The sequence below is a fragment of the Plenodomus lingam genome (assembly GCF_022343315.1).
Source record: "Plenodomus lingam strain CAN1 chromosome Unknown contig_1, whole genome shotgun sequence".
NCBI lineage: Eukaryota > Fungi > Ascomycota > Dothideomycetes > Pleosporales > Leptosphaeriaceae > Plenodomus > Plenodomus lingam.
The window spans coordinates 646633-660382 of NW_027093927.1; the positions used below are offsets into that span (position 1 = coordinate 646633).

The 13750-nt window shown below is 54.8% G+C and overlaps 4 protein-coding genes across 4 annotated transcripts; 3 read left to right on the top strand and 1 right to left on the bottom strand.

The window, feature by feature from the left end:
* Positions 1–1572: 1572 nt before the first annotated feature.
* IAQ61_000201 (uncharacterized protein) lies at positions 1573–6540 on the top strand (the record flags this gene model as incomplete). Its single annotated transcript, XM_003835318.2, has 5 exons — positions 1573–2060; positions 2176–2608; positions 2674–4702; positions 4770–5274; positions 5328–6540. The coding sequence occupies 5 exons, from the start codon at positions 1573–1575 to the stop codon at positions 6538–6540; spliced, it is 4668 nt and encodes a 1555-aa protein (XP_003835366.2).
* Positions 6541–6903: 363 nt separating this feature from the next.
* On the bottom strand, positions 6904–7461 carry IAQ61_000202 (uncharacterized protein; the record flags this gene model as incomplete). Its single annotated transcript, XM_066094570.1, has 1 exon — positions 6904–7461. One exon carries the CDS (start codon positions 7459–7461, stop codon positions 6904–6906), a length of 558 nt encoding a protein of 185 aa, XP_065955423.1.
* Positions 7462–7563: 102 nt separating this feature from the next.
* On the top strand, positions 7564–10861 carry IAQ61_000203 (uncharacterized protein). The gene is made up of 2 exons (XM_003835319.2): positions 7564–8743; positions 8919–10861. The coding sequence occupies exons 1-2, from the start codon at positions 8335–8337 to the stop codon at positions 10517–10519; spliced, it is 2010 nt and encodes a 669-aa protein (XP_003835367.2). The 5' UTR covers positions 7564–8334; the 3' UTR covers positions 10520–10861.
* A 134-nt stretch (positions 10862–10995) lies between these two features.
* On the top strand, positions 10996–13305 carry IAQ61_000204 (uncharacterized protein; the record flags this gene model as incomplete). Its single annotated transcript, XM_003835320.2, has 1 exon — positions 10996–13305. The coding sequence occupies one exon, from the start codon at positions 10996–10998 to the stop codon at positions 13303–13305; it is 2310 nt and encodes a 769-aa protein (XP_003835368.2).
* Between the last annotated feature and the right edge of the window lie 445 nt (positions 13306–13750).

The following is a 13750-nucleotide window of genomic DNA, read 5'->3' on the forward strand; positions in this document are numbered from 1 at the left end:
TTGGAAGGAGGCCATTGCCCGCTCTGTCGCCATGGATTGATTCGTCGAGATGCAGCGGATGTGAGTTTGGCGGCTGGTGCTGGATGCTCACGAATAGCCCTCGAGCCTCTTCCAAGGCTGAGACAAGTGGGATGAGAGGCGCCGTTCCAAGGCTATGCTATGCAAAGTAGCCCCCTGGAAAAAGTACCTGGAGCTAGTGCACGTGAAAGCGTGTATCCGCGTGTGGACCGTACCAGACCTCCATAGCGCCGAGCCGTGGCCGCCAGTCCTCCCAGCTTTCTTTGTGTTTGGGAATGGCGAAAGTAAGTCTGGGTAGCCGGTCGGGAGACGCGTCCGGTTCCTGGAAGACGTGCATCCCTCGGAGGGCCATTTGGAGGCTTTGCACTTTACTGTTCTCAAGCTCGGTTTTTTTTTTGGTTGGCAGACGACAACGACGACGATGAGACGGGCTAGCAAGAGGCAGAAGAAGCGAGCGACGAGTCGGTAGGTCGGTGGACTGGTGGAGGCTTGCAAGTTGCAACGGCTGTTGGCGTGGGAAGCTACTGCGATGTCGAGTAGCTGGGTAGGTACCGGTATGTAACACCATCTCAGGTCACACAAGCCCATGCGCCCTTTCACCCCAGACCAGACCAAGAACCTCTCCTTCATTGCCCCATCCTGCACACATGGATGACAAGCAGAAGAAAGCCAGATTTTGGGGATGGAGGCACACTTGCAGGTATTATAGATAGGCAGGCAGGCAGGTAGGTACAGAGGAGGCACTGTAGGAGTACTGATCTGAGGGCGATCCTGCACTGTCAAGCTACTGCCTGCTAGGTACCGGTTAGGTACTGGTGGTTCCTTGGGCCAGTACTCCTAGGCAGTTAGTCTCTTGTACATACTTAGGAGTACCTACCCAGCCGCCGTTCGCCAGTCTTGACTGAGTGGACCTTTGACGGGCACATTCCAGGCCTGTTTCACGACCAGGATTGCTCTTGTTCTTGTCGACGATTTATCAATTCGCCATTCATCTTGCGGTCAGGGCATGAGAGGGGGAGCCTAGAGTACTACTGTGTACCTAACCCAGCCCACAAGCGCAGCCCTACCGTACGACTGATGACGGGCGCATGGATGGGACAGCCGCAACACCATCATTAAGCTCTTTGTACCGCTCGACCTGCCTGCCCAACCCCCACCCAACACGGCCAACTGCTGCTGCTGCTGCTGCTGCTGTCGCCCCCCCCCCCCCGCCGCCATTGACGGGCATTGACATCCCGTCCTTGGAAGCCCTCGACGCCCGCGCACCCACCGGGGACATGCACACCGCACAGCGCAAACACCCGCTGCGCATCCTCTCCGCGCCCTTGCTGTTGTTGCTGTTGCTGTTGCTGCTGCTACTGCCTCCACAGCCGCCGCCGCCACTCACCGACGTCACAGGCCGCCGTGCACACATGCACACGGCCTGCAGCTGATTTCACAACACAAGACGCCCCTACCTACTCTGTCTCCCAAGCCTATACAGCCACTGCTGGACCCGTCTCATCACCATTCCCGGCCAACAGGCGGCCGCCAACACCCCCACTCGCCGCCATCATGGTCTCTCACCCGCCCAAATCCTCCCACTCGGCCTCCAACTCGCGCTCGTCCCAAGCCCAAGCCAGACCCTCGTCCTCGTCCTCTGCCTTCAACACACCAGGCCATCTGAAGAAGTCGTCGGCGTCGGCGTTGGCGTTGGTGTCCGCCTCGTCAAACAACACCAATGGCCAGCAGCCCCGCGAGCGAGAACAGCGGCCGAGCAGAGAGGGCGCAGCGCAGCGGGCTGCCCAAGATGTCGCCGGCCTCAAGGACTTCCAGCTGGGCGACTGTCTGGGCAAAGGCGCCTTTGGCAGCGTCTACAGGGCGCTCAATTGGGGCACTGGCGAGACGGTGGCCATCAAGCAGGTCCGCCTGGAAAATCTGGGTGCGGCCGACCTCAAGAACATGGAGATGGAAATCGACCTGCTCAAGAACCTGAACCATCCCAATATTGTCAAGTACAACGGCTTTGTCCGCAGCTCGGAGAGCCTCTACATTATCCTTGAGTATGCCTTGCGCACTATTTACCCGGAATCATTTACCTGTCTCCACAAACGGCTCTGCACTGCGGTGGTAGTGGTCATGTCTGCAGAGAAGCAAGGGGCTGACTTTTTTTCTCAGGTATTGCGAAAACGGCTCGTTGCACAGCATCTGCAAAAACTTTGGCAAGTTTCCGGAAAACCTCGTCGCGCTCTACATGTCCCAGGTCCTCCATGGACTTCTCTACCTCCACGAGCAGGGTGTCATACACAGGGATATCAAGGGTGCCAACATTTTGACAACCAAGGAGGGCCTGGTCAAGTTGGCCGACTTTGGTGTGGCGACCAAGCAGTCGGGTCTCGACCAATCAAGCGTTGTAGGCACGCCGTATTGGATGGCTCCAGAGGTCATTGAGCTCTCTGGTGCCACTACGTCGTCAGACATATGGAGTTTGGGCTGTACAGTCATCGAGTTGATTGAGGGGAAGCCACCATACCACAAGCTGCAGCCCATGCAGGCTCTCTTCCGAATCGTCAACGATGAGCACCCGCCAATACCTGGTAGTGCCTCTCCGGTGAGTATTCTGGCCTTTTCTTGGATGACTTCACCGCATCATCGTGACTAACGTATGAATGCCAGTTGCTGCGCGAATTTCTCATGGAGTGCTTCCAAAAGAACCCCACCCTCCGCATATCCGCCAAACGGCTGCTGAAACACCCATGGATCCTCAGTGCCAAGCGCACCGTACCCGCAGTACCCACCAAGCCTACCGAATACCAGGAAGCTGTCAAGTCGGTACAAGAATGGAACGAGGCTCTCAAATCCCCCAGCTCACTGCGCCGGAGCTCGAGAACGACACCGGGCGGAGCCAAGGCCTCTCCCGCGCCTGCAAATGGCACGCCAGTTGTGAACCGCAAAGCACAGGTGAATGTAAACCTCAAGATGTCCAAGCATAGACCCACAGCCGAGTCCTTTCGCTCTCCGGAGCTAGACCACGACGACAACTGGGATGACGACTTTGCCGAAAGCATATCGCCGCGAGCCCTCCAGATGCCCCATCTGAAACCCCAAGATAACTTTGGTGGACTCTTCTCGGGCGATAGGCTCAAGGCCTTCGCTAGCTTCGAGGCCGTCACGGAGCTGGGGGATTACGGTGACGACGGTGAAGCCACGGTGAAAAGCCCACTGAACGCGCATCAATACTCAAGCTTCCCCAAGGTCTCTGGACAAAAAGCTGCAGAACGAGCCAGAGGCGCCAATGGCAAATCAATGATATCTACTCCTCAATCGAGATCGACATCAACTGAGGATCGACATGACGGCCAACCCAAGACAGCCATCCTACGTAGTGCACCCAAGCCTACACAGCTTCCACGGACAAAGACATCAGCATTATCCCGTAGCCAACTATTCCGCGAAGACTCGGTTGAGGACTACTCAGATTTGCTGCCCGCCGATGAAGGCGCATTTGCGAAGAAGCTAGCAGCAATGCAATACGCACAGCCACCCACAATGCTGCCAAAGCACATCTTGATGCCAAATTCAAGCTCGCCTGTAGAATCTTTTTCCCCTCGCCTGTTTCACCCAAGCGATCTCAAGGCTGGCCCCAAATCCACGTGGGATCCAAAGTCCAGTGAACATGCTCGGCAACGATCATCAAGTGGGACTTCTACTCGCAGATTGCAACGGACACAGTCAGAAATTGAGATACAAAAATATGCAGAAGATGAAGGTGATGACTTCTCAGATGTGTTTGGCGACATCAAGGGCCATCCGAAAACTAATACGAGTCATGCCGAGAGCGACAGTGGAAGCGAGTACAGTGGCCATGCTATGATTACGTCCAAGATGGCGAATTCCTTCAACATTACAGATGACGAAGATCTGGATCCATTTGCCAACCTGGATGAAAGCTTGGATAATCTAAATTTGGAGAACAATGTTGCTCGGGACCGCGATGACAGATTAACGAAAATGACGGAGAGCTTGGTCGGCTGTCTGAAGACAAGTCAGCCGGATGATGAACTGCTCGATATCGCAGATCAACTTCTGCAAGTCCTCGGCGAGTCTCCTGATAAGCGATCCATTATACTTCGCAGCCATGGCATGCTACCTATACTGGAGATTCTGGGCACGGTGCCACACAACGAAGTCGTTTTGCCCCTCTTGAAAATCATCAACTTGATCATCTTGGAAGATGCAGAAGCGCAGGAGAGCTTGTCTTTTCTCGGTGGTATTCCCACCATTTGCCACTTTGCCTACAAAAAGTATCCCAGCGAGATCCGCAAAGAAGCCGCTGCGTTTGTGCGACAAATGTATCAAACGAGCACCTTGACTCTGCAGATGTTCATTGGTTGCGGCGGTATCAACGTCCTGGTCGAATTTCTGGAAGAGGACATTGACGCGGAACGCGATCTTGTGCTCATTGGTGTCAATGGCGTCTATGGCGTCTTTGAATTGCAAGGGCCCACGCCCAAGAACGACTTTTGCCGCATCTTCTCGAGAAGCAGTGTCTTGTATCCTCTGTCGCTGGTTTTGAACAGAATGGTGGAAGAGGATGGCGAGGTGGCACGACTGATAGTGGGGAGGATCGTACATATTTTCTTAATCTTTTCGCAGGCGGAAAGCCATGTGAAGGATCTTGTGGCGGACCGTATGATTCTCAAACGTAAGTTCTATTCACATCTCGGCAGTTTTCTCTTTTATTGCAACAGGATTGAACTAATCGCGTACAGGCGTCCTCAAGGACCTTCGCAAGATGGCGCCGCCCCATCAAATCACTATGCTCAAGTTCATCAAGAACCTCAGCTCTCTCTCTTCAACACACGAAGCATTGCAGAACTCCAACGCCATTGACATCCTAATTGAACTGCTCAAATCAACGCGACACAAGGACGCCTTTACGCGCAGTCAGCATCGGTCTGCATCTGACCCGACCAGGTTACCGCCATTTCACCGCGAGATCTCTAATCAGATCCTCAACACCATGTACAACCTGTGTCGTCATAATAAGAGTCGACAGGAAGAGGCTGCGTTGTCGGACATTATTCCTCTACTGAAGGATGTTGTACGTGAAGGTGGTCCACTAAAGGAGTTTGCGCTGCCTGTATTGCTGGAGATGGTCAACTCTGGAAAGGTGGCGCGCAAGATGTTGTGGGATGCAAAAGGTCTTGCGTTCTACGTATCTCTTCTGGGCGATCGTAATTGGGCGGTCACGGCTTTGGATGCAATATTCGTATGGTATGTACACACGAGAAGAAGCTTGGACTAGAGTATGCTGACCATCACCACAGGCTCCAAGAAGAGACCGCGCGTGTAGAGCAATACCTCCTCTCTTCCCAGTCTTCCTTCACCCCTGCCATAATTTCCGCCTACACATCCGTGGACCTCGCCCATTCGACCTTTGAAAATATGCTCGAGCCCCTCCAGAAGCTCGTCCGCCTGTCACCATCCATTGCCGCCTCCCTGGCCTCTCCCGAAATCTTTAGCCGCACCGAGCAAAAGCTCGGCCACAAGGACGCAGTCACCCGTCTCAACCTACTCCGTATCCTTCGCACAATCTGCGACGCCAAAGACGAAGGATGTTGGCTCATTCGCGCTTTCGGCTGCTACGAGCGCATTGCTTGGCTCGTAGACCATGATTCCGCAGTCTTGGTCCGGCAAATGGCCGAGGAGCTTGTGCGTGCATGCGATGAGGTTGAAGTATCTGGTGGTGTTCCAAAGAACCTCACCGGAAAACGCAGCCTCTCCCGCGCCTCTGGTATCGGGCTGAACCTCCGCCGCCCCGCCTCCTCATCCGGCCGCCGCGATGGTTCGGGTTCCAGCAGCGGCAGTACATTGGTGGGTAGTGGCATGGGACTCACGCCTCCGACGCCGACATCCATCAAGAGCGGCTTCATGCTTCCCCCCCTAAACGCGACACCAACAACCCGTGAGCGCATAACGCGCTCCCAGTCCTCAGCCGCCATGTGGGATCTCGCCGAAGACCCAAACGCAACCCCCAGCTCGGCCAGTTCAAACCGCAACAAACCACCGATCCTCGCCCGTAGCTCGACCTCCTTTGCCGCCCTCCAGACCACCACCCCAACCGTGAACCGCACCCAGCAGCAACGCCCCAGTAGTTCGCGCCCCGCCAGCCGCGACGCCGTAACCAGTCTCGCCCGCATCGAAGCCAACAACCAAAAGAGCGGGAGTAGACTTCCCAAGGCGCGTCAAGGCCGCCTCACTGACGCCGTCAACCGACGTCGCCAAAGTAATGTGAATATCGCCGAGAACCAAACGCCAAATAGTACCTCGTCGTCCTCTGCCGCCGCCGCCAACATGGCTACCAGTAGTACCGGTAGCCCGGCTAGTGCGCCCTTGCCCCGGCTGCAGATTGTGAGGCGCAGGCGCGAGACTAGTGGTGGGGAGATGAGCTCGTCTGCTGCTCGTAGGGGCGCTGCTGCTGCTGCTGCTTCTGCCTCTGCTACCACGGCTGGGTCAGGTGCCGCGGGCGCGCTGGATTAGCAGTCTAGTCCCGCTTGCGACGGTGGAGTATGGCCAGAGGCAGATCAGGGGGGGGATGGCGGGGATGGCGGGGATGGCTATGTTATGCAGGTTCGCAGACGCAGAGGGTGGAGTGGGGTGTGAGGGTTTGTTGAAGTCTTGTGGATGTGGATGTGATGCTCATTGTGACACCGTCTTTTCACTAGGGACTGAGGGGGTGGTTTAAGGTCTGAGCTTGACTTTTAGCTATGTTGATTTTTTCTTTTATTTTGTTTGCGGGGGAGCAAAGGGGGGCGGGGTTTTGTGGGAGTCTATGGTTTTTTCTCCAGCGTCATTGCTTTTCCTTTTTCCTTTCCTTTCTAGTCTTTTTCTTTGTCTGTCTTCCTACATTTCGTTTGTTTCATAAGACTTTGATGTGGGAGGGTCTTTCGGGGGCGTTTGGTGTGTTGGATTGGGGTTTGGGTTGGGGTTGGGATTTGCTCTTGAGGGGGGAAGATGGGGGAGTGGGTTTACTTTGAGGGGCGTGGGAGTTTGTGCTGTTTTTGGGGCTGCGGTTGGCTGGGTTGCATGGCATATTGCATGGTATGGCGTTTTCCTTTCCCTTTGCTTTCCCTTTGTTTTGGTTTTATTTGGTTGGGGGGAATGGATGGATGCGGTGGGGGCTGGGTTCATGACTGATGGGGGCTTTTGAGTGATTGAGGTTGGGGGATGGAGGGTTTGGAGCGGTATGGCTAGGACGCTGGTATGATGGGAGTATGGGATAGCTGTAGATGAGAATGAAGCATATTTGCAAAAAAAAAATTGGAATTGGGTGTGATAGTGGGTTTGGGGTTGTGGGTGGTGGTGGTGGTGCTGGGTTTGTGTGGATGTGGATGGGGATGTGGATGGGGATGTGGATGGGGATGTGGATGGGGATGTGGATGGGGATGTGGATATAAACATTAAATACTAGTCATACCCATAACCACAGGCGGGGTTACAGTCACAGTCACAGTCAACATCCCCTGCCCCCAAGATTCCCCAAGATCCCCCCTATCTACGCTATCCCAACCTACCCCCAACCTAGAACAAGCCCGCTACCGTGTGCCAGTGTTTACCATGGATGATAATGATAATGCTGTTGTAGGATGGGGAATCTGGGGTGGAGGGTTGGAGAGGAGAGGGAGAGGGGAAGGGGGAAGGGTAGAGGGGGAGGGGTTTCGGGGGTTTTAGGGAGTTGGAGGTTATTATGCCTCCAAAGTCTACGAGGATATTCTGATTCTTGCTGGCGTGCGAAGCCCTTATTGTTTTTGTGGCAAGGTTTGAGCTCGGTAGAAATTGAAAGCTGCAAAGGCAGTGTGGAAGCAGTGGCGTTGTGCGGCTGCATCCATAGCGCGTAGTGACCAGTGAAGCATACCGGTATGAGTGGCTGAGATGGGGGCGGGAACACCACTGCTGATATGTTGATGAAGGGTCTGGGCAAGGATCTGCTTCAGACACATATGGTATATCGAACCGGTACTTTGTAGTGAACGGCATCTCCCAATAACGTCACGAATAACCCGTGACACGGTGATTTGCGTTCGCAATCGATGACTCTCAGGTAAGAGAGTATGAGCCCGTGGTGAGTGATCTGCGCCTCTGGTTTCACATTAAGCAGCACACTAGTCGAAGGACCGACACTCTTGGGCAAGTTAGCGCAACGGGTCGCTGCCATATCCCTGGCCTTCGGTCACCCTGATTCCGATCTCATGTTTCAACATCTCACCTCGCATATCCTCGATATGCATTGACCCGCGTCCCAACACTCCATTGTCCGTGTTTTCTGACATTGCAATGCCGCTGCCAAAATCATTGCGACGCCCGACCGGTACCGGTACAGGTACAGGTACACGCAGCACGTCCTCGTCAACATCGACGTCGCAGCGTAAGCGATGCAGCACGTGCAATAACCTGGACCCGCGGAACCATCGGGGTTCGGTGTATGAAACCGAGGCTAGAAGAGAGCCGCGTGCGAGTCTGAATCTCGTTGTCGATGCTTTGCGTTTGGCCAGGACGAAAGATGTTGGCAAAGGCGGTTGTAGATTCTGCGTAGCCTTGGTTTTGGCGCTCGATGCTTTCTCGGAGAGTTGGAGGGGCGCTCGGGTTAGAGTTCATGTCGAGATCAGGGAGAAGGGGACGGTGAGAATCAGTGTGGATGGCGAGCGCTGGAAGAATGAGATTGTGGAGATGTATGCTGGCTCTGGTGGGTGGTGCGTTTCTATTGCCCCTCACATGACCTCGTGGCCTTTGCGAATGTTGTTTCTGGAAAAAGATATCGACATGTGCAGATCATACTGGCACTTGCGGCATCCCACTAGACATCAAAGTTGTCATCGTTTTGCCATCTTGAATCTGCACCACACTCTGACTATGTCCAGCATCTCGTAGGCCATGGCCCACACTCGGTACAGCCCACCACATACCAACAGACTCGGGCTCTGATGATTCTTTCAACTTTATACGCCGGTGCATACAAGGTTGTCTTGCAAATCCCAAGCACACCGCATGTCGATCGAATCGCGAGTCGACTGCGACTGCTCCCAAGCGACTTCTTGACGTTGGCCGCGTGTCGTCACCAATTCGTCTGATAGATACGCAGGGGAGAAGCTTCCAATACGCTACCCTCTCGCACTGTTGGGGCAGCTCCTCTCTGCTCAAGACGACAAAGACCAATTGGCGAAAGCTTGCGACCAATGTTGCGTTTGAAACCCTGCCACCCTTGTTCCAGGATGCGATTGTCATCACCCGACAGCTAGGTCTCCGTTATATATGGATCGACTCACTGTGTATCATCCAAGACAGCGTGAGAGATTGGGAAACCGAGTCGTCGAGAATGGGCAGTATCTACCAGAATAGCTACATCACCATTTCCGCGACCAATTCAGGGGACGGTGGCACGAGATGCCTTGCACAAAGACGAAAGCCCGTGAAGATACCATATGAGAATACGACAAAGAAGGAACTAGCTCTGCGAGCGAGGAGAGTATTAGATCACCATCCAAGTCACTCTCCCACTGGTGGTCCTGCAAAGCCGGTGGGGCCGCTCACATCTCGCGCATGGGCTCTTCAAGAACACGTACTCAGTACCAGGATTGTACACTACACGGAGACGGAATTGCTGTTCGAGTGTAAGACTTCCTATCGTTGCGAGTGCATGCCAGAGCGCAAAGCGTACCCGACCACCCCGGCACTCATTCCCAGAGCTGTGGCAAGCAAAAAGGCTCACACAATCTGGCAAGCATGGCAGCGCATTGTTGAGCAGTATTCTGCGCGCAACCTCACCGTCGCGAGCGACAAGCTGCCCGCTATATCGGGTATCGCAAGTAAGATCAGGAAAGCGACGCATTCGGACTATCTCGCAGGCCTTTGGAGAGGCAACCTAGCGCTGGATCTTCTGTGGCATGGGTTGCCCTCTGGCTCCAACATCTTTGCGCCTGAGGCATGGCGAGCACCGTCTTGGTCATGGGCTGGTCTCGATACTCCTATAGGCTACACGACACTAAACGAGACGGAGGTTGAAACTTTCAGCCCTACCATGGTGGCCGGATCGGTTTCGATCGTCCCGTCAGGATTGAACATCCTTGGTTCAGTGACATCCGCATCACTTACATTGCGGGGTCCCACATTTTCTGCCACTTTGAGCTCCGACCTGGCCGACGGTGCTTGGAAATACACGCTCTTCGTCCAGGGTACCAGTTCGATGAGCATCTTACACGACTGCATCCTCTGTGAAGCCAAGGTCGAGCCGGCAGTGGGCGAGGAACAATGCACCGTAAGACGGGCATTACCTGGCGATACCCCGCAACCATTTAGAGCGCCTGTAACGTGCATGAGTATCGGCAGACATGATGATGTTGTCCTTGGACTCGTGTTGGGCATTTCGCCGCGAAATCCCCAGGCCTGGGAACGGCTGGGAACGTTTGCCACTGGCAACGAAGCCGTCCGAAACCTTGAGGAACGGGAGATGATGCTCATATAATCGCCTCACGGTCCACCACGGTCCATGTTCTAGATCGGACGAGAAGGATTGGTCACGTGATTGGCCAGCGACATCCCGCTAGTGCCGCCTTGGACGAAACAATCCGAAACACCCTTAATATCGTAATGTCATCTTACCTTCGGTGCCTCACGACAGGTCAGCCAGTCTCGTCTGTGGATTTGCCCTACAGGTGGGCCTCACACCCCGCAATTCCAGCCATACGAGTACCCCGAGATGAGCTTTGTTAGGCTTGTTTGTCCGGTCCAGGCTTGTGGCCTCTGCGCAGATGGAATGTTTCATGGTACAGGCACAGTATATAGACTTTGACAAAGCCGATGTCAATCCGTACTGCTTCATGATCTTTGGAAGATACATTCATTCTTTATTGCACATTTGACTTTGATCCTCTCCTTTGGTTCGCTGGTCGTTCATTCTTTTCAGTCACTCTTTCAAACGTTTGCAGCAGTTACTGCAACATGTTGCCCAAGTCTCTTGTTCTGGCCCTGCTTGCAGGCGCCGTTGTTGCTCAACTTTCAGAGAGTAACCTCAAAACTTATGTTGGAAGTCTAAAACTCTCGGCGTCCTTTATTCCTGTCAAGGAATCGTACTGGACTCAATTTCCTCACCACACGCGCTCACCCTGTGCTCTCTCCCCAGATGGAAAGTCGGCCTACCTTGCCTACCTCGACGCTTCCGGTACCGATGTGCACATTCAGCAAGTCGATCCCTCCACCTTTACTGCTGTTGGTGAAACTGTTACTGTCAAAGGTGGAAAGGAGGCTGGTGGTTTGGTCGCACACAACGATGGCTTTGCGCTCCTGACCAACGAGGTCATGCCTTCTGGCACCGCCAATGCACCCCCCGACAACATCCCAGTGCCAGTTCTCTACCGCTACACTGGCGGTAAGCAAACCTTCAAGACATACCTCGGAGGGCCCGACAATGTTGGTGACATGGGTGCTTTGGCATCTCCCGACTTGAACGGCGACCTTGCCTACTCTGAAGAGGCTGGCATGTATGGAGCTTACTTCGTTGTCACTGCCTACTCGGGCTCTGGCAAGGGTCACTTTGGTGATGCCATCCAGTATGTCGACAACAAGGGCGCTCTCAAGAAGATCGAGGGCGCGAGCTCCAGCTGGGGCTGCTCGCACAACACCGGTATTGCTTTTGAGGCTCACGACTCTGTTCCCTTTGCCAGTCTCTGCAGCGAGGACCAAGGCGCCATCTGGCTGAACACTGGCGGCACTGGCATGAGCAAGGCTGGCGTCAAGGTTTCCAACGAGCACGTTCAGAACGGTGCTGGAAACGAGGCCATGGGCGGAATGAGCGGCTCCTACAGTGGAATGGCCCGCTTCATCAACAGCGAATCTTACATCTTCACCTGGGTGTCTCGTGGCGCCAAGGACCTCACTACCAACGACTGGATGGGCGAAGGCTACACCAAGTCGGTGAACCGCACCGTCAACCGCAACGTCGCCATTGCCAACTTCTCCGACAAGAAGACTCTTGTTGGTGAGCAGGCTACTTCTCAGCTCGGTGGTGACGGTGACTCCCAAGTCAACTGGATCACCCAGGGATCTGCCGACTGCTCAAACGCCCACGTAGCTACCTTCGATGGCACCAGCGCTCTTGTCACCTGGGAAGAGATTGCCAACCCTACTTGCCCATACGATGCCATGGGCTGCATGGGTGCCTTTACCGGCTCCTACTTCCAGCTCGTCAAGGACGGCAAGAAGGTCGGCGAGCCCCTCAAGTCTATGAATGTTTTCGTTGCAGGTGACATGGTTACCATGCCTGATGGACGCATTTGCTGGCCATACGTTGACATGGACTGGAAGCTCGATGGTCCCGTCCGTAACCCTACCCCCGTCAAGGAGATTAGCTTTGCCTGTATGAGCAACGGTGCTGGCTCTTCTACTCCTTCTACTCCTGAAGCTCCTGCCAAATCTTCCCCTTCTGCTGGCTCCCCTTCTCCCGCTAAATCTCCTGCCCCCGCCAAGGCTCCTGCTTCCGCTGGTTCTATGCCCCCCAAGGCGAATGACCCAAGCTCAGGAAATGTCCCTGCCGCAGAAAACGTTCCTGCTCCGGCCAACCAACCCGCCCCAGCTAACCAGCCTGCCCCAGCCGGCCAACCTGCCCCCCAACCCGCCGCCCAAGAGTCGCCACTCCCAGACTTTGAGCTCGCGAACCCAGGAACAAAAGGCCCAGGAATAGGAGGACAAAACCCCGCCGCCCCAAGACCCTCTCTCCCATCCCAGCCCACACCCCCTTCAGGCAACACCCCCACCACCCCCGACGGCGACGACCAACTCTGCGACGATGAAAACGACCAAACCCCATCGCCAACCCAACCCTCTCCCTCCCCCTCCCCCTCCCCCGACGAAGACTGCGAAGACGAACCCGACACACCAATGAACAGCGCCCGTCCCCCCTTCCCAATCGACAACAACTACCCCCCTTTCCCCGCCGGTACCGGTACCCCAGACTACCCAGCCTTCCCCTTCCCCACCGGCACCGGCGCCCCCGGTAGCCAATTCACACCCATTGCTCCCGGCGTCGGTTGGGGCCGTCCTCGCCCCACTGGCTTCTGGCCCGGTCGGGCTCGCCCCGGTGGTCGTCCTGCTCCTAAGCCTTGGGGCGACTTTGCGAATGGGAAGTTTGATTGGGGTATCGGGCAGGGTAAGGAGGGGTTCAAGACTGTGGCTAAGCCTATGCCTACGCCGGCTCCGGAGTCGGGGTCGGGATCTGGGTCTGCGTCGTATCCGGCTGGTGTGCGTGTGCGGTGAGGGTGTGGTGTTGTAGTGTGATGATGGATTTTGGAGAATGCTATCCAGGTGTGGGTTGTTCACTTTGGGATAGGTAGTGCTTAGTGGTATATTTTTCTTTCTTCTTCTCCTTGTATATTTTGGGTATTCCATTTGCGTGGATGAGGCGGCATGCGAAAAATTAAATACAAGGGTTTTCAATCGAGTTATAGCGGTGTCGAGCAATTTTGCGGTTTGTTGCTGTGCTTGTGGGTTTATGTGGTGGGTTGTAGTTTGGTGCCGTGCAGCGTTGGCTGGCTTTTTACAAGGATTGGGATTTCATGATTGGTATGTTATTCAGTTCAAGTGTGCACGCATTACATGGGTATTCTATTCCCAATGGTCAAATCACAACATATCCACGCAACCCCCCTCCCCTTCCACACTCAACCACCATCAAACATCAACCCTCCCAACCAACCAACCA